The sequence below is a fragment of the Aptenodytes forsteri genome, unplaced genomic scaffold, assembly GCF_000699145.1.
Source record: "Aptenodytes forsteri isolate BGI_AS27 unplaced genomic scaffold, ASM69914v1 Scaffold309, whole genome shotgun sequence".
Lineage (NCBI taxonomy): Eukaryota > Metazoa > Chordata > Aves > Sphenisciformes > Spheniscidae > Aptenodytes > Aptenodytes forsteri.
The window spans coordinates 4,504,675-4,527,602 of NW_008795857.1; the positions used below are offsets into that span (position 1 = coordinate 4,504,675).

The 22,928-nt window shown below is 47.7% G+C and overlaps 1 protein-coding gene across 1 annotated transcript in view; it reads right to left on the reverse strand.

The window, feature by feature from the left end:
* TJAP1 (tight junction associated protein 1) overlaps window positions 1-22,928 on the reverse strand; it is a 39,809-nt gene that overhangs the window by 5,871 nt on the left and 11,010 nt on the right. Inside the window, exons 2-9 of the mRNA XM_009283771.2 lie at window positions 11,630-11,724; window positions 10,005-10,058; window positions 7,928-8,085; window positions 4,819-4,847; window positions 3,527-3,688; window positions 2,805-2,871; window positions 960-1,067; window positions 152-235 (exon numbers count right to left, since the gene is read on the reverse strand). Coding sequence (XP_009282046.1) covers window positions 152-235; window positions 960-1,067; window positions 2,805-2,871; window positions 3,527-3,688; window positions 4,819-4,847; window positions 7,928-8,053 — 576 coding nt within the window. The 5' untranslated portion in view covers window positions 8,054-8,085; window positions 10,005-10,058; window positions 11,630-11,724. The remainder of the gene's footprint in view (window positions 1-151; window positions 236-959; window positions 1,068-2,804; window positions 2,872-3,526; window positions 3,689-4,818; window positions 4,848-7,927; window positions 8,086-10,004; window positions 10,059-11,629; window positions 11,725-22,928) is intronic.

Below are 22,928 nucleotides of genomic sequence, written 5' to 3' on the forward strand. Positions count from 1 at the left end.
TCAGGTGGAGGTGGAACAGGAGCCCCCCCCCCACCTCTATCTGAGGCTGAAGGATGAGAGGCCAACAGCCCTGCAGAGAAAGCTGGAGAAAGCAAGATGCAGGCAGAGACTATGAGCCCTTCTTCCCCACCTCAGCAGGACTGCTACTCACATCAGCAAACTTGTGGTTCCTGAAGTGGGATTTGTTACACTTGAGCAGCTGTACTGCAAGGTTACAGTCCTGTCGATAGCGTTCCTGCAAGAAAGGACACAGGTGTGCAAGTGTCAGACTGGCCTGATCTCTTACCCGAAAAGGCACCACCTGACCAGCTGCTGCTTGAACAGAAGCAGGAGGAGGCATCTGATGAATTGCTCACAAGGGCACCTGCCATTCCCTCCTCTCCACACCCCTGTGTATTTTCTTACAACTCAGCCAAGGTGTCCCCTTCAACTCCAGCCCTTGCTCCAGGCATATACTCTGTCAGTGTATCAACCCCCTCTCCCTCTGGGGATTTTAATAATCTCCAGAAGTCCCACCAGATTTGCTATCCCATCCCAGAGCTCTCAGCCATGCCTGAAGACACTGCCTGATGTCAGGTGTCTTGCAGACAGACAGACTGGAGCGAGTTGAGAGCAGTTAACAGAAACAAGCACCAGATCCAGGAACTTCTATATTAATGGTGTAGAAAAGGCATCAGCTCCCTCCCAGCTCTAGAGTAAATGACCCCTCTGTTGGTACAGCCTGGACTCAGGTCAAACCCTAAACTCAAAAGAACAAATACATCAAACCTGAAGATCAGTTCTTCCTTGCTCAACCCCTCAGACCCTTTTCTGTTTGTCTGTCCCTACTGTTGTGTGCAGCTCCCACACTTTCATACACACTGAAGTAATTCACATGTTCCTTTACACTAATGACTTTGAACAAGAGGAAAAGCCCACACCTCACACACTTCCACAGCCATTTGCAGACTGACACTTACATTGAGTTCCTCCAGCTTATTGATGGTGGTTTTGGCATCAAGCAATTTATTAGTGAGCTCTACAATCTCCCAGTCCAGCGTCTTGCGGTCCATCTCTGCCTTTTTAATCTGGGATGCAAGAACACCAGGTGTAAATCTCCCCAGCACAGAAGAACCTGGCTTCACCACCCACCTCAGCCCAAGCATAGCACAATGACATGTTCAGCTGGGATACAAAAACTTCCAGACAGACAGACAAGGGGGACAGCCTGGCTCTTCACAAAGGGAGGGACTCCAAAGGCCAAATGGAGCCAGCCACTCTGCTAGTTACAGAGACAACAGGTTGAGTTTGAACCTCCTTAATGCAGTATCTCTTCTTGCAGCACAACCATGTTTCCTCTCTGCCCTGGTTCACACGGTGCCTGGTGGAAAGCTAGTGATTTCGAGCAGTCAATCCCATCCTGCCACCAGCAGCAAAAACCTCTGAGCTTGTGATACCTAGCCCTCTTCTCTGGGGCAACAGAACGAGAATACTGCCCATAAAGATCCAGCAGTCAATGCTGAATGGACAAAAGGTTTGTTTGGCAGGAAGAGGGCACCATCTTGAAAGAGCTCAAGCCTTATTCTAGTAAGAAAAAGGACCTGTGCAGCTTCATCTGGAGCTCAGGTAATACCTTCCCTAAAGCAGGCAATCTTGCCTCTTTACACTCCCTAACAGTTCAGGCACAGGGCTGATACAGACCCAGATGTAACAGCAGAGAGGCAACAGCTCAGAACAACCAAGCCATCCTCTTCTGAAGAAGTTCCTCCAACACTTCCCCAGGCTGCTCTGAGGCGGTGACCACCAGGGCCCAGCTGTGCGTCGGGGGTACAGCACAGTGATACACAAGGGGGTAGGGGAGGGCAATGCTTCCCCCATATGCAGTCTCTTCAGGCACCAGCACAATGAATATTAACCGAAGAAATTCAAGTGCTAGAACTTGAAAAAAAAAAATCTCATCCTGGGCTACATGGAGGCAATCAGCATCTCAGCTGTTTGACTTGCCTGCTCACAGCCCAGAAGGGTAAGGAAAGGGAGCAAACGAGGCTCACAGCCATCCACATCTTGTGCAGTGCCACAGCTTATGGGCACCACTTCCCAGCACGCCATGCTCCAGCTGGCTTAGAGTCAAACGCTCTTAAGATGGAGCACTGCAAGCTAGGACCTGCTGCATCTGCGGGCAGCTGCTGGATACCAGGTGAGCCCTTGGCTGGACGAGAGCTGGGGCCCCTCCATCCGGGATGGTGTATGTGGGACTGACAATGAAGCCAACAGGCTGAGACATGTAAAGAGGAAAAAGAAAAAACACACAAACGAAAAGACGCAACTGCAAAAATCCAGCTTTGGCTGAGAGAGGCCTGAGAGGTGAGTGCACCCAGCGTGTGCCAGCAGCAGCGTGGGGAGGAGAAAGAGAGAGAGAGAGGGGAGGGAGAGAAAAGAAACAGCCATGAGTGTTATGAATGCACATAACAGACATACACGCACATTGGCTCTGCTCTGACTGCCCCCGTCCTCCCAGGATGACCACCCCAAGACTGGCTGACACATCCCTGGCTTTTTGAGAGGGACTGAAGCAACATGACGGAATACCATGCAATTATGTTGTGGGGAACAAAAGCTCACATGCATGACCAAGTAGGGGCTCAGTAAATCAAGAAACCAGTTCACAACACCAGCCAGAATGGGGAGTAGATGGTCATGGCCAGAATCTCACCCCTCACCCACTGCCACATCTGCTGGGTAAAGCCAGGACCCCTTCTCCCATCTGCTCTTAGCACACAGGTCTCTTCCACCTCCTCTCAGCAGTGTCTTAACAGGGCACTTACCAGGGCATGCAGCTTTTCCTCCAGGTCTTGGTTGGTTCTCTGGGAAGCAGTGTAGCTGTTCTGCAACCTACAGAAACAAGATATACATGGGAATGGATCTCAGACACCTACTCAAGTCCCCTTCATAGCTGCCAAGCAAACCACCAACTCCACAACTCCAGAAAGATCGGTGTTCACAGTACTAAGACAACCAGGCATATTAACTATGCCTCACCTCTGCGACATAATGGCCTTCAGACCCCAAGTTACTGGAGGCAAGATGAGGTTGGCTAGGTGAAAGGATCTTGCAGGGGAGGGTGTGAATGACTTTGAAGGACTCTTCTGAGCTATGTCATGCATAAGCATGTGACCAGCGACTGGCATTGATTTTTAACTGAGGTACTTTTCAGGTAAAGTGGTGATGTATTTTCTTGCAGCCATCAGTGGCTCCTTTTGTACATGTGGGGTAAGCATCCAAGCTGGATCCTGCCTTACATCCAATAGATGAAGAATTCCCTGTTGCTGTCAGCCCCTCGTGCCGGCAGCATTCCTACACTGTACCCTGGAGAAAGTAATGGCTACAGAGCCTTTTAACTCCCCTACAGTCTAGGGGTGCACCTTTCTGAGGATGCAGTGTGCCTTTGATTTACACAACAGGGCCCAGCCTGCTCGTGCCAGCTAGGGGAGTCCTTGGTGAGAGGGATCTCTCTAACTCTACCCCTCTCTTGTTTTCTTTTTCATACCTACGGAATTTGTCCTTGAATTTCTCCAGCTCCTCACGGTTCTGGCCCAGCTCCATCTCCAGGTAGTCCTGACCCGACTCCAGCTCCCTCTCCATCGCCTCCATTTTGTTAGTCACATATGTCAGCCGTCGGCGCAGCTCCTCATTCTCATGCTGCAGCAGCCTGGGGCACGCAGGAACAAGGTACCACTGAGTGCACAAGGGGCACTCCACACCAGCACCCCCACCCCGCTGCCCTGCTCTAGGGCCCAAGACCCCACACAAGGGCCCCAGGAAGTCAGGAACTGAACTGGCAGGAGACTCCAGCACACGCAGAAAGAGGTGCATCTCTGTCAGGAGAGGGAGATTCAAACTCTCTTGGAGCAGGGGCAAAGAAGCACATGCCAGCTGGCCAGCCATGGCTCCCAGCTCCTTCTCGGGTTACAGTGCTTGGATAAAGCCCACTAGCCAGATGAGCTGCGCAGCTCCAGTGTCCCTCACTGGTGAATGAAACCCTCTCAATAATTTATCCCAGTCCAGGTTAGAAGAGTTGAAGGTAAAAAGAGTAAAATCATTTTCTCCTCCCTGTTCAAAAGCCCTCACATCTTTAATACATGGTGGAAAGAGGACTCCATACAGCCTTAAGCCCAGAAGCAGAGGTGGTGGGGTGCATTTACAGATGTGATCACAGCTGCCAGTCAACCCCATTCCAATGCAAACTGCTCCATTCCTCCCCAGCCAGGACATGCCTGGTGGTCAGAAGGATTTCCTGTTGTTTTTCATTCCTTCGTGCTCAGTTGCTCAGAGAAACCCAGAAGCACAGCTTCTCTCTGGCAGTGCAAGCTTTCTCCTCACTATGGCTTGGAGCTCAGTGCTAGCAGCTGTCTGTGCTCCACACCACCACCAGCAAAGGGCTCAGTTCTCACCCTCAGTCAGCAGCAGGCCTCTGCATACTGCTTCTGGTGGCTTACACCAAAAACAGTGGCAACAAGAAGAAGGATTAAAAAAGGCACTCCTCTCTCCACCTGTATTAAAGGCTTCATCTCCTACTTTCTTTCACACCCACCAACTCCTCTGCCTGCACCTGCACTGGGGGTCTATGTTCCCTCCCCCTCCAGGGTGAGAGACATGCAAGGCAGAGCTGGTAAGGCACAGACTAAAGCTCTGCCCACATGGCCCCAAGAAAATTGAAGATCTGAGAGGAGCCCACAGGGCCAGTCAGCTTCGTTGTGCAGGTGGCACAGGCAGGATGTGAGGAATCAGCACCCACACAGTTGCAGTATGACAGGCATAGAGGGGGAGCAGGACACTTACTTCATCCTTTCTGCATCCGTCAAGGGTTCCTGCACAGGGAAGAAAACAGCTGTGAGATTCTTTCAGAGGAGGAGTTGGTCTCTCACATTGTCCTAAAGGGCAGAGTCATGGTTGCTAGACCCTACCTGTGACTCTTCCTCACCTGCTCTGACAGGTCATGCTAGGCACGCTTAGAGCTGCTAGGATCTGTACACACCGCTCAGCTATCTGATACCAAGACAGACTGTGTGTTATGGTTCAGGGTAGAAGAGCTAGACTAGAAACCACCACACAAGTTAGGTAACTTTACTCTCCCATGGTGCAATCTCAGCATTTCTTGTAACATCGTCACCTTAGCTGCTGTTTCAGCTTCCTCCACATCCACAGTTAGTGGGCAGCAGGAATCTCACAGGCCAGCATACACTGAGGATTAAATTGTCACCACAGCAATCACAACACCCTTGAAGCCCCACAAAAAGAATGAGAGAGAATCATTTGGGAGCTGAAAAACGTGTCTACTGTTTAACATCACCCAGATTGTGCTGTGAAAAAGGTTTCTTTCTGCAGAGCTGAAACCAGCCACTGTAACTATTGTGCGATAGCAGAAGAAACACCAAAGGTCAGAAAAGCCTGTAAAAGAAATTAATGTTCTGGGCAAGATCCCCAGAAATGGCTGGAGCAGGGACCTGCAGAACAAAGAGACACAGCACAGCGACAAGAGCACACGACTCAGCTATTCTCAATTCCTTTACGCTCTCTGTTAACCCACGAGATGGCTGCTGCCTGCCAGCACAGCTGGGAGAGATTTAATTAGCACTAGAAGCAACCATATTTTCTGTGAAAGCCCAAGACTGTGACCATTCTTACAAAGTCCAAGCTGCCCATGGATTATTTTTGGTGCTTGGTACCAACAGCACTGCACAAACCCAAAGTGCTGCCACACTTTAGATTGTCCATTAAGTCCAGCCAGCTCTGGGCTGAGCAGCCATGCCACAGACAGTTGTGGATGAGGTTGTTGAGCTGCTAGCAATATTACAGAAGGCAAACCACCCCAGTCCTGGCCCTAAGACATCATGGGGCTGCTTCCTTCATTAATTCACACTTTAAAAGAATGGTCCTTACCACCTGCATATATCCTCCTGTCCCTAAAGGCAAAGCATCAATCCATTCTTTTCTTACATCCTGACCCCACGTGGCAATTGGTTAATTCATGCAGAATTATCTAGCAACTGCATCCCCTACCCTCACAAATACACACACAGCAGATGCTAGTGACCAGGCAAAGGGGATAATGCAATTCCTATTAAATTGAGGCGATGGCCCCAAAGCAGGCTGGAGAAAAGAGAAGAAGGCTTACAAAGATCTGAAACAGCCATCATACAAAGATCCAGTACCCCAAGACAGGCAGGCACAGAGCACACAAAAAGCACCGGGAGCATCCCAACACCTCCTGACAAGAGAGCTGCCTGCCTCCTGCACACACCTGCTGTCCCACAGCCTGGAGGGCCTCCAACCTGCAAACACCTGGGAAGCCTGCAGTGGGGAGAACAGCACCAGCTCCTGCCTTCCTAACTCCTGGGGCCAAAGGGAAGCTGGTTCTTCCCAGGAAGATATACCCAACCTGGAGCACAGCCATGAGTGGCACCCACAAGAGAGCAGCTTCTGGTGATTAAGCACCCACAACATGAGGTCTGGGGGCCTGTTCTCACTCTCCCCCACTGGCATTACAGACTAGATGAGATCCAGGTGGGGGCTTTGGCCTTTGTGAGACCCCTGTCTGTGAGCCAGTGGCCCTGGCACCTACCTTGTTTAGTGCCAGGCTGAAGGAAGGGGAGGATCTAGATGGGGTAGACCCCTCCTCCCGACTCCAGCGTGTTGGAGTGGAGAAAGATCCTTCCTCTGAATAGTTTGGCTCCACTGCACGCTTCTGCCCAAGTTTAGCACACAGATGGTGTGGCTGTAATAGCCGTGAACAGGGACTGCTTTCATCCCTTATGCCCTCTGCACTGCTTTTCCATGAAGACAGTGAGTGCTGCTGCCCAGAGGATGTCCCTGCTAGCCCCAGGTCTGCCAGCTGCTGCAGCTCATACTGACACAGATCTACTACCCTTCTCTCCAAGGAAAGGAGTTTTTCCTTACTGTCCTTCCTCCCAAGGATGGGTTTCTTTCTTAGTCCGGAAGCTCTCTCAGCCTCCTCAGCACACTTTCTCTGGCACGAAGCCATTCCCAGCCCCTCACATTTCTTTTCTGCTTTTCTTCTGCTTGGGCAGGGGGATCTTTCAGTTGCATGCTTGGTTTTGACCCCTTGCAGGTGACCTTCCCCTTGGCCTTCTGTCACGGAGCTTCTGGGGAAAAGGGGAGAGTTCTGGTCTTGTTCTGCTCCTCTGGTCCCTCCCAGTGAGCGCAAGCGGATGGGACTCAGCACCCGCTGGGTAATCTCGTCCAGGAATTTGGAGAACTGCAGTTTTTCCTCTGTGATCTTCTCCCTGCGCTTGATAGAGTCAGCTGCACTGCTGCTGCTGTGCTCCAGTGAGTGCTTCTCTCTATGGCTGAGGCAGAGCTGAGGATCACTGTACTTGCGTGAGCCATGGCCACGGGAAAGCGTCTCTACTGAGCGAGACTTGCGTAAGCTCTCAAGGCACGGGCCTGTCATGTTGGTCTGCTTCAGGATCCCTTTGAGAGGCAGGTGTGTAGAGGAGACCTGAAACTTCCTCGGTGTCAGGACTTCAGGAGGTTCTTTAAACATAAGTGAGCGTTCCAGGCTTCTGCTCTTGAAAGAGCAAGTGGGATGGTGTCTTTCATCTCCAGACACCACAACTGTCTCCATGCTACGGCTCACAAATTTGCCAAGGTGCCCATGACTGCGGTTTGAGCACCGCTTCCCACTTCGCTGCCCCATCTTCCCACCACGTGGAAGTGCTGGTGAGACAGTCTGGCTCTTGATGTTCAACTCTGCTCTGCACCCTGTCACTTCCTTCTCACTGCTGGACTCCAGGGACCACGATGAGCAGAAGTTCAGGTTGCAAACCTCAAACCCCTCTGCCTGCTTGAGCTGGCCTGCCTCGGTGTAACTAAACCCTGTTTGCTGGTGCAATGGTGTTAAGCCCTTTGCCACCCGGCAAGCCGTTACCTGACTCTGCTCGGCCAAGATCACTCCATCCTGGTCATCACGAATGATGGGTACCTCATGGCGGATCTCACGATGCTGCGGCGGAGCCTTGCGGTAAGGCTTCTTCGATGGAGCTGTGCTCGACATCCTCCCACCTGCGTGGCTCCGAAAGCGGTTACCTACCAACAGCAGAAAGTGCACAGAAGAGAGAGTCACAGGTGCTCCATCGAACCCTAGAAGCGACCCAGCAGGAATTCGGCTCCCCTGGAGTCTCAGAGCAGGTCCCCATGCAGAGTGCTAACAGAGTAGGGAAAGGATGTGGCCACAAGCCTTGAGCAGCAGCTGCAGGAGAGGGAGCAAAGTAAGAGGTAGCTGTGTCCTTCTCCCAGCCAGCGAGAGCAGAGGGCTGGCACATCCTCTCCCCCCCCTACACATGCTCACTCACGTAGTTTGTGTGTGTCCGGATTATATATAGCAAACGAGAACAGACCTCACAGCAGCATATTGATTAGGCTCTTTAGGAAAGGCCTTTTCCAATATGGAAACTGCAAGCCTTACAGGCAGCAGTGACAGCTGGAGCAGGAGTTATTGATCATGTGCTGTCACTGTCAGCAGGGACTATGTGGGAGGAGACTCCAGCCATTAAAGAGCCCAAACCCAGAAGTTTTTGGCTTACACTGGAACCCAAATGCAGCAGACCACAGAAGACTTGTCAGAAGGAGGTACCATACCATTACAACCACTCACTCTGTCAGAAAATATAAAGACCACCCCCAAGTCACAGGTGGCATCAAATTAGGGAGCAATACCATTGACATTGGTACCTATGGCCAGATTTTGCAACATGCAGCAGTACCGCTAGCAGAAAGACCAGATTAGTCCCTTTACCCCAGCCGTGCTGAGCAGGATTCTTACTGATGCAGGAGCAGTAGCAGTACAAGAGCAAAAAACGGGGTAGAAGGAAAGCAGCTATCTTGTACACATGGAAGAATCTCCGTCCTTTCCACCACTTTGGAACTGCAGTGGAGGGCAGGAAGACTTCTCCCCAAGTAGCCGGGATTTCAACCACCCCATTGTACATAAGACAAGAAGTCTTGGAGATACCAAGCAGTCCCTGCAGAGCCCGATACCAGACTTTCCCCGATGACAACATATGCATCGTTCATAGTCCCCCTATACTTGGGGTAAGCCGCCCACTTCTCATTTCCCTTTCCCTTGTTGGATCCTAACACTGATCAAGCCTAGCATCTCTGCAATCCTCAGCGCCTGACCTGCAGCATTTCAAAGTGCAGGATCTGCCTCAACTCAGATCACTCTCTCCCCTCTTCTACAGGCAGGGCCATCTGACTCCCATTCACATACCTTCAAGGCAGTCAATGGATACCACTGGGCCAGTGACCTAGCAGACTTCACTTGCTTTGTGTTTTGGCCGGTGGAGTTTTTACATGTTAAGTGTCTAAATGGAGCCCCAAGAATTCTCTCCAATTCTTATCCACTCTTGCCTAGCTGCATCTTCTTGACACTCAGACTGAGTCCTCTGGGAGGACTGGCAAGTGTGAGGTGTCTGCACCAAGCACAGAGTGGCTCCAAGCCACAACAGGCTTTACACTTCACAGGAACATTTGCAAGCTGTCCTCCACTCTGCTAAAAACACAAGCTCACAAAAAAGTTTCTCATGCCTTTCCACAGGCACGAACAACTTCCTAGGACTAACCTGTAAATCTCCACCATCAGAATGCTGGAAACTCCCCCCTTGCTGCAGTCTTTCCCTCAAGGTCCCTTCTCCTAAAAAGACTCAAGTAGGTGAAGAGATCTCTAATACTTTAGAAAAATCACATCCAGCATACCGAACGCACATTCCGCTGCATCCCCAAGCAAAACAGATGGGTCTGACTTGCTGGGAAGACATTTCTCTTCTTCAAAGAGGAATGCTGAAATCCTGACCAGAACCAGGTGTGTCAACAGCCCACCATCAAACAGGTGATCTAGGGGACTCTTCTGCCAATTCCTGCCAGGCTAAGGACAGGAGATGCACATGGAGATATCCCAAGCTGAAATCACAATCATTTCTCTAGCCCACAAGGACCTGAGCACTTACCAGCCTGGGCTCAAATTCAAAGCCTCATGAAGCAGGGACACTCACTCAGATGCCCTGAAGAGAAACAAATAGCTTAGCATCCATCAAAACAGCCAGTCTGAAATCTCACCCCCATAAATACGTAAGGAATGGGGAATGTTTATAACCAAGAACAATTGAATGGTCATTTCACTCCAGGTACCTGCCCCAACCCACATCAGATCTTCTGAAAGTAAATGAAATTAGCTTAGGATAGTTGGGCCACATAACCCAGCAAGAGCTGGAAAGGCACCTGGCAAGGACATGTCCAAGGCATTCAGGCAACTGGGACCACACAAACTCAAAATTCATGAAGCAATAGCTTCAAGGGAACTTTGGTTCCAGGAAGGACTAAACAAACCTCCTGTGAAATGGGGCCCTCCCAGCTAATCTTCCCCGCTACTACAGAGGGATGCTAACTGTGAAGCCTTTGGTACAGAAGCTTGGTAATGCTAACAATTACCTCACTCATCCTTTTAAGTCAGTGCTTCTCACCTACAAATAAGCTGGCAATTATCAGACTCTCGTCTGAGGCAAAACATTACATCCTTGTGCCTACAGCTGTGATAACCCACACCTCCACAAGAGAGGAAGGCAAGCTACTCTCTGACTTCCAGCAAGCAGCATGCCACACTCTACCTTGCTGCTAACAGGCTTCTGTAAAATAGCGTCCAGCCAACTAGGGATACAACACAAGTTCAAAAACATCCTTCCTCTCTGTTCAAAGCCCAGGGTACCCATCACTACAAGAAGAGAATTGGGTTGATCTAGGAGCCAGCTGTAAGACTGTAGCTCTGTGGCCATCACTCTGGCACAAGAGAGACTGCAGTGGAGCCTTCCCTTCCTTGATGCACTTCTGCTGCTGTACTGCTTTTTCCGTGGCAATGGCACCAAGCCCTGGGAGGCAGGACAGGAGTGCAGGGTGTGGAGCAGTTGTACGCACATGGGGAGAGTCAGACTGAAGGTGAATGGAACAGGCAGGCAACCAGGACCATGCAAACTCAAGCTTTGCCAGAACAAACTGAAGAGGTGCCCTAGTGCTGGCCTTGCCCCAACAAGCTGTCTGGCCTCTTTCCTTACTACAATGCTATAGTCAGGTCTCGACTAGCACAGGTAAAAACAGCTTCACAACAGCGTAACTGCTCTGCGGGGCAAACTGTAAAGTACGGGGGGAGAAAGAGAGAGAGAGGGACAACGTGCACCTCCAGGAAGGACCAGGCCAGCATAGTTTGAATCTGCTTTTCCACCAACCCCCAGCAGGAGCTGGTTCAGCATCAAGGCAAAACCACCAGCCATATGGGCTGGCTGACAAGCAGAGGCTTCCAGGAACAGCTGCACCCATGGGTCCACACATGTTTCCATTGCAGAGGTGCTCAGAACGAAGATGCCAAAGGCCTCCCTGTCTCTCAGCACACAGTTCCTCAGGCTCAAACAGGACTGTCCTGCTTCCTACCCCAGAGCCAGCAACTGTACTACCTGCCATCTCATCCCCCCCTACCTGGAAAAGATACCAGGATTTGAAACCTACCCTCATGATCTGAGAATTTTCAGAGACACTTAAATACTCACAGTGCCTCCAGGCAACTTTCCCTCAAACAAGGACTTACAGATCCAAAGTGACAACGTGTCCAAACATTTCTGGCCGCTTGTCTCCGAATCAGCTTTCCCCTGTCAGCATCCAGCAGCATCTGGCCAACAGCTCCTGAAACATGAGAAAGGAAACTTGGTGTCAGTCACCTATCAGCACAACACATGGAAACAGCTAGGCATGAGCAGAGCAACCCACGGCCAGGTGCCAGGGCAGAAGTCAGCAGCAAACTGCTGCACCATCAGGCTACTATCTAATGCCAGAACCCTCCAGTGAAGTAAGCTCCTTGTCTTCACTGTGTCCCAGAAAAGGGAGGTCTTTTAACCATTCTCCACCGAGCAGGATGCCTGTGCAGACCAGTAACTGACCTCTGAAAGGCAGCTGTTTTTTCTAGATGGCTCCAGGGGCCACTGCTTCCCCACCTGCATTCCTGTCCAACACCAGGAATCCAGCCTCTGTCATTCTGCTCCAACCACCCTGCCACAGCAACACAATTTTGTTCTGCAGACTTCCCTGCGCTAAACAGCACAGTTAAGCCCTCCTTGCCTACAATACCTGAGCATCCTTTGCTACCACAGAGAAAATCACAAGGTGGCTCAATTCACCACACATCCATTCAGAGAGGAGCAGATACTCTCTGCAGAATAGACGGACCTTGCGCTCCAAAGCGGTAACGGATATAGGTAATATCCAGAAATAGAAGGCAGCACTAATTCCGCTCACCACACTATTCACAAGCCTCTCTCTGAAGGAGCTTGCTCTCAAGTCCACATTCTGACTACCCTGCAGCAGCTCAGCTTTAGCCTGGAGCTACAGCAGGAGGTAGCTCTTCAATTATTCTAATTAGCACTGTAATACAAAAGGAAACTTAACCTCCTGGTTCCTTTTATCTGCTCTTTCCATCTCGCATCAGTAACGTTCCTTAACATTTACAGTCCTCTTCCTAGAAGGCTATCGTCTGCAGTAGCTCCAATTCTACTGTCTTCTAGCTACTACCCACCGTAGTTCCAGTCTCATTTCTAAGCTCACTGACAGTTACAGCTTCACTGGAATGGCTCACTGAAGGCTACAAGGCTTGGGCTCACACTGATCAGCATCAGCAATAGCCACATATTCCAGGCAAACAGACATGAACACACAAAGGGTCAGAAGACTGCAGTGGAAACCTAACAATTTGTTTTGTCAATGCAAAAAGCTGAGGATTCCTCCACCCCCTCACAAAGACAAAACGCACACAACCTCTTTCCTCTTCACAGTGAGCGAGTGCAGTGACAGTGACTGAGTACAGCTGCACAGGCAGTATACAAGCTTGGCTCTAGCTGTTTTTACCAGAGAGCATCCCTCAGTGTAAAATCCACTTGCTGAGTAGCTATGTTCTCCGTGTGATCTGAGAAAGGCAAAACCTTTACCACACACCAGGAATAGATGTGATCTAGCACAGAATTGCTTAAGACTACTCTGTACAGGGCCCACAGAACTAACAGCCACTTGGCATGCATGCAAAACCACAACACTACCCATTAGCATCACTTTGTCTCCGGTAACAAAAAAGAGGTCCATAGCACACAAAAAAGGTCCAAAAAGGAACCCTTCGGACAAAAAGGGAAAGCACCAAAGAAAAAAAGGCAACATGTGTAGGCACCTAGTGTCTTCCTGATACTTGGCAAGTCCCTTGAGGCCTGAGGTAGCTAATATTTAGCTTTGGTTCTAGGATGCACACAGGTTTTGCCTGCTTGCTGTTGCAGCAGCTGAACATTCCCTGCAAAGAGGCAGAGGACTTGCAGGGTTTTCCTCATAAACTTCTCTTGTGTTGCCTCTTCTGATAGCCTGCTTACCAGTGTTCGGGGTCAGCAGTCTCCCTTCCTCAACAGAAATATGGTGATTATGTTGCAGAGAATGTTTCTTATTTCAGGTACTGTGTCATCTTTCCAGCCTTTTCCTCTTAAAAGCAGCATTTCTTTAACCTTGCTTTTTATTCAGAAAGATAAACTTGTATGGCAGAGAAAATACGTTCCATAATACAATCACAGTCACATTTGTTTCTAATGGAACACTACAGAAACGTTCATTGGCTATCAGAGCCAGTGTACTCCAAAAAACTCCAAATGCAATACCCACATGTAAAAAAATGCTGCTACTGTCCTGTGCCACATATCTGATCACCACAGCTAACCCAGAATTTTCACTCTGTGTGGGCCAACCTATACTCCGAATGCATATCCAATGCAGGACATTGGCACATCCTGCTTTAGGAGGCAATAATGTCTCTTCACTAGCATCATGAGAAGTAAAAGCAAGAGAGACTAGTCCAGTTGCCTTCCTGTGCTTATGGATAGAGGCAACCTTAGCCTCCACATGTCTCAAGACAGACTACATGAGAAGCTGCTGCAGTAAGCCTGATCAAGACAACTAATCAGCGACATGGATGATGCAATAACTGCATCAAGAGGTCTTGTCCAGGACAGACAAACAAGCTGTGTGAAGTTAAAAGCAGCACCTGTAGACTGCTGGTACAGAGTATGATGGAAAAGGACTGCAAGGTTATTAAAGGACACTTCAACATTTAATGAGAGAAATCTTTTCATTCAGACAAGCCATCTCAATTAAAAGTACATTCAGATCCACTCTGCTGCTGGCTACTTTGAAGCTCATTTTAAAATAAAAGGATGATAGCTCCTGGTGCAGAAACTCGCATCTCAGTTCTGCTTGTACATTAATGCTCACGATTCAGATCTGAGTAATAGCATTATAGTGACTCTTGGATTAAAATCGAGTTTCAGGAGGATTATTGCTCATTCCTGCTTTTCCATACCAATTAACCTTGACTGTTAGGCAGAAACCTCTGTTCCCTGCATGGGAACAATTCCAAGAGCTATCAAGAAAAAGGGATCAGGCTAGCTGTTGAACAACAGTCCGTGTAACAAGCCCTACTTAACACCTAACATATTTCCAAAGAAAATGAAATCCCTAGACTCTACAGTCTTACATAGTTCTTGTTGAATGTAAATACCACCGGACATATCATGTGTCTGTCATACCCATTGCACCCTGCGGAAGTCTCTTAAAAGTAATCAGAATTGCACTTTTCTTACAGCCCCACTCCCCCCTTCCACAATACAAAGATCCCAGTCCCCCTAATTCAGTTGCGCTCCATATCCTTAAGTATGCATTTTATTATCTCTCTTTGCTGTGTTAAGAGTAGCTTAGCTTCCCTAACCCTTTTATAAAAGCCAGGACAGATCAGCATTGCCCAAGAAACACTAACATTGCTAACACATAACTGGAATAGAATGCAACAGCTGATTAACATCTGAACAGGAGCAGGACAGGAAGCAAAGGACCCAAATCCAATCCCCAGAAGGAATGTTAATGGAGAATAAAAATACCCAGGGGAGATTTTGACCAGGAAATGAACACTAGCTTTCTAATGCATATAAAAGCATAGAACCACCTTTAATGGTTAAATCTGAAATTGCACAAGAACCAGCTCGGCAAAAGGTCATTTGCCAAGTCACCTTTAGCACTGACAGCGACATCGGGGGCTAATGACAGCTCCTCATCCAAAAACGCTGACACACCAGAAGCCTGTTTAGTCTGTTCAGTGATCCTGTTAGCTTGATCTCTTTAGTTTGTTCAGTGATCCTTTCAACTCTCACAAGGTGGTTTAGGCTACAAACTTCCAGAGCCTCTTTGTCTTTGCACCTTGGGTTTCATGTCCTTCCCCACTCTGTCTTCTTACCTGTGTTCTTTTAAGATCTTCCATGGAAAGACTTTTGGAGCGTGTTTCTCAGATATTTAAAGAGTTGTATACCAGGCCATTAGAAAACAGCTCATGGAGATTGGGAAAACTCTCAAAAGTTCCTGAAAATAACTGTCTGGGCCCTGCTAGAAAAAGCAAATCTTGATACTCTAACATGTACTTGGCAAAAAGCGGGTGTATCACGAGGGAAATTTGGGAGCCATGGCTTTAAACTTTCTCAAACACAAGCTAGGGAACGGCTATAGCAAGCAAACATTTGAAGAGAAGGGAAGGAGGGAGTGGGTGAACATTTCTGTAGAAAATCAACATGTAGGAGTTCGCTTCTCAGGCCTCTGTTGGCTCCTGTGCTGTGTAGGAAGGGGGGGGGTGGGGGGCAGGAATCATACATTACCTTCCTAGAGCATAAAATCAAAAGGCATTTAATTAGGACAAGGTAGGAACAGCTTAAATTCTTCAATCACCGAGAAGTGGACTCTCAGCCCTTGTAGGTATTCCCTAAGTCTCGTACAACCCCCAGCAATTAATATCAGCAGTCCTCTTGTTTCAGTCTTTGGTTTCAGAAGTTCTGGGAAAACTACAGTCTCCAGCTCCTCAGTGCCAGGGTCTGAACGTCACTGAGCCATCCCTCTAGCAGAGAATACAGCAATGCTAGAGAATGCCCTATTACTGCAACCTATATACTTGCTTCAATACACTCTCCAAAACATCTCCTCTGTCTATGAGTCGCAGTGATGCACAGATGGCTAACACACTATGCAGTATCTACACAGCTGGACAACGGAGCAGAGCACGTTATTTGCATTATTTACAGAGGACAGATGGACAAGTTGTTGCAGTGACCCAGCCTACAGAGTATCTGCAATGTTGAGGAGGTAAGTCCAGCCCTGATGCTTGCAGGTGCTGGCAAAAGCAAATTTCAAGAAATTAAATGGCTGTTTACAGCAGCCAGCTTTATTCTGAAACGCTATCACTACAACCACACTTGCGGAGTCATTCACATGCCAGTTTTGTTCCCATAGAGCCTTCACCCACAAGCAGAAAATACAAGATGTATTGACTAGATTTATCCTTTTCAACAAGAAAGAGAACAGACATCTGCAGTACTCACATAGTAACTTCTTCCTTGGCCATGAGTTTTTTATGTGCATAAGTCACCATACATACTGAGGCACATACTGGGGGGGAGACAGTGACCGGGAAACAGTACCAAAATTGGGTGAAATTTCTTTCAAGCTCTGCCTAGCTGTAGAAAAGTCCAGCTCAAACCTGCTCAGCCATCTGAATCTTTTGAAACATTAAACATTTGCAAAAGTTTTGAGATGTTGCTTTTGCTGCATCCACAGCACGCTAACCAGGTCTGCAGGCACTTTTATTGGCAGGCTGAGGCAGAACCTTAAAATAACATTTCAGGGGTCTCACATCTGTTCTAGACAAGAAAAAGCCTAATTTATAAGGAGGAGCAATCTACTTTAATCAAACACTATGGCTAAGAACGACCAAGTTGTACAAAGGCTTGCAATGATCAGTTCGCCCATCCTCCACCAACATGCACCACAACAGGCTCTTTCATTCCACTATCACATGGCTGCAGCCAAACATGACACACTGTTCAGCAAGTAATAAAAAGGATCAGCTTTTTCCCCAAGGTCTTGTCTACATATACACTGTACTAAATTAAATTGACTTAGAAAATAATGTAAAGCAGTATAACCCTCCTGGGTAAATGTTCTTAATTCAGTTTAAAAGCACTTTATGTTGAATCAACTTAAGTTAAATAGATAGATACAAGACACAAACTAAATTAAGGATGCCTATACAAGAATGCTGCACTAATATAATCACAGCTGTTTCTAATCTGATTAAGTTAAATCAGTACAACTTCCCTGCAATGGCAAAATCCTTACCAATACTGAAGTTAACCCTTTTTTGCCCTTTCCTACTTCCAAAGAAGGTTTTGCTGGGTTTTGTGTTTGGGTTTTTTTTCTTCCAAAAAACCCAGAGCGACATGTCTCTCTCTCAGAATCAACATAAGCTAACCATGCTACACAAGGTATATTAAGGTATTAAAGGTATTGACATTTATATAACTTGAAAGTTTTACTACCTCTATGCCAACTAAACGTAATAATGCTCAGACCAGCATGGCATAACATTTTCTGTACTCTCCCCAAGCAAGAAGGGAAGGGTGGTCATAAATACTTGCACTGTACCCCACTTTCCACACACCCACACAGCTTTTGCTTGCTGATGTCCAACATACCTGGAGCAGTTCAGACACCGGGAAGGCAATGTTCCCCACTCGCTCATTCCTAAGGGTATGGCTCACCAACAGCTCATCTGAGCAAACTGGAGTGTGGAGTTAGAGCAGGTTATCTAACTGCCCCCAGGCATGGTCTTACTACTGCCCCTCTTCCACCAAAATATGAAGTTCTCTTGCTAACTGTGGGGTAAGCACATACACAAAACAAGTCTGAGGTCACAGACCTAATGTGCTATAAATCCACACTCTAAAATCACCTCTCATCTCCTCAGTTCCCACAGCATTTCCCCCTGAAACGTATTTGTCAAAATTAAATTCCAGCAATTCCAAAATTACTGGTTTTTTTCCATTCCTCATTCAAAACTATCTGAACTGTTCCTCCTGAATATCAAGACTTAATTTATCTTCATTCTTTTGGTACTCTCACTTTCATCTCTACCTGCTTCTTCAATCGGGTCTCTGAGCTCACTCCAACCTTCCTTACATCCACTCCACCAATGCAACCATCACCCTCTCCTCACTGCCGCCTTCTACTGTCATCTCTGAGCTACCATATGCAGAACTAACTTCCTCTTCAGTACAAGTTTTCCATGTTCAGCATGGAAAGATAATAGCGAGAATCCTCTCAGAGCCCCTTGCACAGAACTAAATCCCTCATTGGCCTTCAGAAACTAAATTGTGCCACAACTCTGAACAATGTGGTGAGCTGTCACTTCTGCTGAGTACCAGCGGCAGCCGTGTAATCAACCAGAGTTGTAAGTCCATTTAATTTATTATTTTTTTGAAAGAGCTATTTTGAAGCCCTGATCACATGGCAACATGGACTGTAGGTACACACAAGAGTTCAGTTGCTAAGAGAACCACACTTCCACATTTTCCATTTTACGAGATTTAAATTTCAACTCTCAGAGGGCTGCAGGCACATTTTCGCAATAAACTGTTTGGTCTTGAGTCTCAGATTCACACCGGTAGCTTCTAGCAATTATAAGGTTATGTGGACCCACACCAACTCTAGGATTCATGCTCACCATAAATACACGCAATGAGGAAGGCAGGAACAATTTCCATTCCATAAGTAAAGAAATTGAGGCACTAGGAGGAAAGACAGCTTTGTGCACTGTTTTTGCATGAAATTCCATGTGAAAGAAAAACAGCCTTAGCTGTCATAAGAAAGGAACTGCAAGAAAATTCAGCAAGATACAGCCTTATTTTTTTGCACCTACAACAAGAGTGATCTGGGATAGAAAAGAGAAGAAAAGTGTGCATGAGCTAAACACCTACCTGACAGCAACTGAGCTGAATAGCCTGCAATTCTTTATAAGTACAAATAAAGCAGCAACCCTGATCCAGTAGTAGGAGAACAATATTTGTACTATACTCAGTTCTCTCTGCTGCTGGGGTTTAATCCCAGCAAGAATCCTTTTGGTTTAATTAGCTTTTCCCTAGCAGATGGTCAGATGTGAGAGGCAGAGAATGGTACAGGCTTAACTGTTGGGTGATTGTGCAGCTGTATCTGTAGCTGAACAGTTAAGCATGTCCAGGAGTCCAGCTGTAGTTTGCGTGACACAGTCCGTCTCTGCCATTAGCCAAATGTCAGCTTCATCTTTCTTCAGGTTATATATCAGTCAGAGGCACTACCCAAAGGCAGGCAAACAACTAACAGGCAGTCTCACCACCATCCCCTTTCTCAGATAAAACCCTCAAACCTTAATCAACTGACAGTCCCTCTTTCTTTGGTGACAGAAGCACATTCAGAAGCATTGCCATGGAAACTTGAGCCATCCTCTGTGCTATTCAGAGAAGACCTTCTAGCACAGAAATATTTTATGATCTCTACGGCACTGAATACAGACAGCAGTCAGTATAATGAAGTAAAATTACAGACTCCAGCATTGTGTGAGGATAGCAGTGGGTCATTCTTCAACTAAGCCACCTGATTCTCGCTTCACCTACAATGAGCAATAGCTCGTTATAAGCTGGCAGGGAAAAGCAGTGTAGCACTGAGAGAAACAGAAGTGGTGTTAGAGGAATAAACCTATCCAGCCAAAGGGAGAAAAGAGAAAGGGGTTCACAGCCTCTTCCCAAAGCTGATCACATCCTGCCACTTTCCCTTCCCAGAGGTTACGAGTGATGTTGCTACTGACTCCTTTGCAAAGCAGGATTCCTACCAGGCACAGACACCTCCCACTTAACCCAAGTCACAGCCATTGCCTACTCTGGAGACTGCATCGAGTATTCTGCATCGACTTCCACTCAGCCTCTGCACCCAGGCACGATGTGGAGTGTTAGAGCACCCACACCTACACACTGGCGGTAGTCGTCTCAACAGGCCACAAAGGCAGAACAAGGAAAGGAGACGGCTTTCAAAAACATGCTTTGGGCCTAGCAGATTCAGAGCCTGAGCCAAGGGCAGGAACAGGCACAAAACTTGTCTCAACTCTGTAAACAATAGAGCAGCATGGCTCCTGAAGCAGAATGTAACCCTGGAGCATCTTCTCTCTTTTTTGTGGTGTGGCCCTGTAGTTAATCTGCCTCAGTTTGCCTCATTTGCCTTTTTTTTTTTTGTTTTTTTTTTTTAAGCTTTTTTTTTAATGATTCTCTTAGTCTTCAGCACCACTGAACTGCTGAGAGATTTTATTCTGAGAGTTCAGTCACAGAAATACAACACAGTTTAATCCAGCTTAGGAAAAACAAACAGATCCACCCACCCATCTTTCACTGGTGACCTGTATAAAGCACGCAACTGGCTATGGCTCTTTTCTCCCCATTCACCTGGGCTCCAGTCAGTCCTTTTAACAGCAGGATCCTAACCACAGCAGAGGAGACCCACACCTCCACCCCCTGCCCTACAGGCTGTACATGAGGAGGCTGCCTGTCACCAGCAGTCACAGGCTGCACTGCTTGTCTTTCTGTACATGCTGTATTGTACCTCCTAGGTTCACCTTCCTCCCTTGGGGGGGATAACCACAGACGCCCCACCTGAGACCAAGCAGGGTTGCTTCAGCTCTTCCCTCAGACACAACCCCTCCTGGGGCAGAGTCAGAGCTCTCATCAACCATCTCCTTCCACATTTGTCATCATTGCTAGCACCAGTGTTGTTCTTCAGCTGGAGCTGATAATGAGCATAAATTGTCTCAAGGGGCAACTGCAGCGAAGGCCCAGCACTTCAGTTTTACCACAAGGTCAGCTTGTCCAGACTAGCACTACATCCCTTGCCTGGCATTGCTCTTGTAAAACTGAAATGCCTGGTCTTTACCACTGTTATCCTTTGGGATAGCATAAGCCCGTTAATTATTCTGAGGTTAAGGAAAAACATCTTTTTAGCAGTGAAGACAAGCAAGCTCTTCACCTCCACAGGGCTCCTTCCTGTAGACCCCCCTGTAAGTAAGCTCTATGCAACTCTGCAGAGAGCAAGCTGGGAATGAGAGATAGTCAAGCTGCAGGTGAAGTCACCTATGCTCAAAGGCACTCTAACTGAGAGCAGAGGATGATCGGCCCCAGATATCCTTAAGAAAGCAAGCCATCCTGTTGCAGGTAGCTTTTTTTTTTCTTTGGTCAAGTGTCAGACTAAACCACTCAAAGAGCTAGCAGCTTACTGCTCCTCTAAGGGCAAAGACCATGGACGAATGCCAGTGTATAGCCAGGCAGATGTTGCAACGATAAGGTGTTTGTCCAGTGCCGACAGCAAGCTGTTTGCTCACGCCTTCAGCTTCATGCAGCTGCACGAGCTCAGCTCTGCAGAGTCTGTGACTCCGGACTAAGGAATGTCTCAACTGGAGAAACACCACATCTGCTGCTGGCTCAAGATGCCCCAGGATCAGACCAATTCCCAATTTTACTGTCCACCCATAGCCCTGCTTTCTGCTCTCTGTCCCACCAGGGGGAGTTCTAGCTACTTGGTGAGGGTTACTGCTCTAGCCAGAGAAGCACATCTCCCCGGCAGAGGTGCTTGGGACTGGACACAGAAGCACAGAAATCTGGATTCCTACACAGTCCTGAAGGCCAGTAGGGAAGCCAAAACAAGGAACTAGTCACTTTCTCTCCACAACATATTAAAACTGACAGGAAAGACAAAGACCAAGAATCAGCCCTCCTTCCTCCTTAGCCAATGTCACATGCATTTCATTCCAGCTCCCTTAATCCCTTCCTAGCAATCAGAAAGTGACAGCAGCAGCAGTATTTAATCCTAAACAAGACCTCCATTTTGGCAGCCATAGCCTATATTGCACGACAAAGCTGAAACACCCAATGATTATACACACTTAAATGTTCTATCAATAAAATTCCACTTTTAGACTTACTCTATTTTGCTAAATCTCATGTTGCCACAGGGCATATTGTTAAGTTTGGCACTGCAGAACAGAGGAAGAAAAATTAACATACAGGCAACACACTCTCTCATCAACACCCAAGCCCTAAAAGACAGGTACAGAGTCAGTGGCAACTAGTTTGAAATAAAATGCACAGTTTACATGAAATCAAAGGAGAAGAGAGCCCAATGAGAATAATTTCCAACTGTTTCACAACGGTAAGAGTCTTTTGCAACAACTAACATTCCCCTAATCACCTATCATTGAGATCCTGCTTTGAAAAGTGATACATCCTTCTCGAGAGGGTGGCATGGACCAGTCTGGCAACAGTAGCTCTGCGGCATCTGATCCAGAGACTGCAGCAACAGCTAAAAAGCAAAAACTATGCTATAAAGCCAGAGTACTTCTTAGAGCCAATTCTTTCATGCCTGATACTGTCTAAGGATGGCAGTAGAGAGGTCTTCTGCAGAAGACTAACTTTAATATGGAAATGACTGGCAGGTCACAGAATTTCAGGCTACTAGAAATTGCCAGAAGGGAAACTGCAAGTCCCAAAGAACAAAGCAAACCGGGTAACAAAATGAACAGCCCACGGCTTACCCAGGACACAGAAGATGCTCTGCTGTTCTTTCCACAAGCCTTGCCCGTGGGCTGCCCATACTGATGCTGCCAAAAAGGACCATGTTTCCCTGTGCCAGGCAAACGAAAGACTTACATAAAGAGGACAAGGATGGCTTGCATTATAGGGACATAGAAAACTAGGGACCATTTCTCACAGACATCATGTCAAGGATCCCAAAACAATGCATCTGCATCCTGATCTGCCATCCTTCACCAAGTTTCCCATCCTCATCTCTTGAGGTACCAGCCAGAAAAAGGAAGCTTTTCCAGAAGAAGCTGGAGCAGTTCAGCTGCAGCGCATACGTGTAGGAACATTTACCCACCAACTGGGGGAAGCACTCCTGCCCAGGTTAAATCCACAGCCATT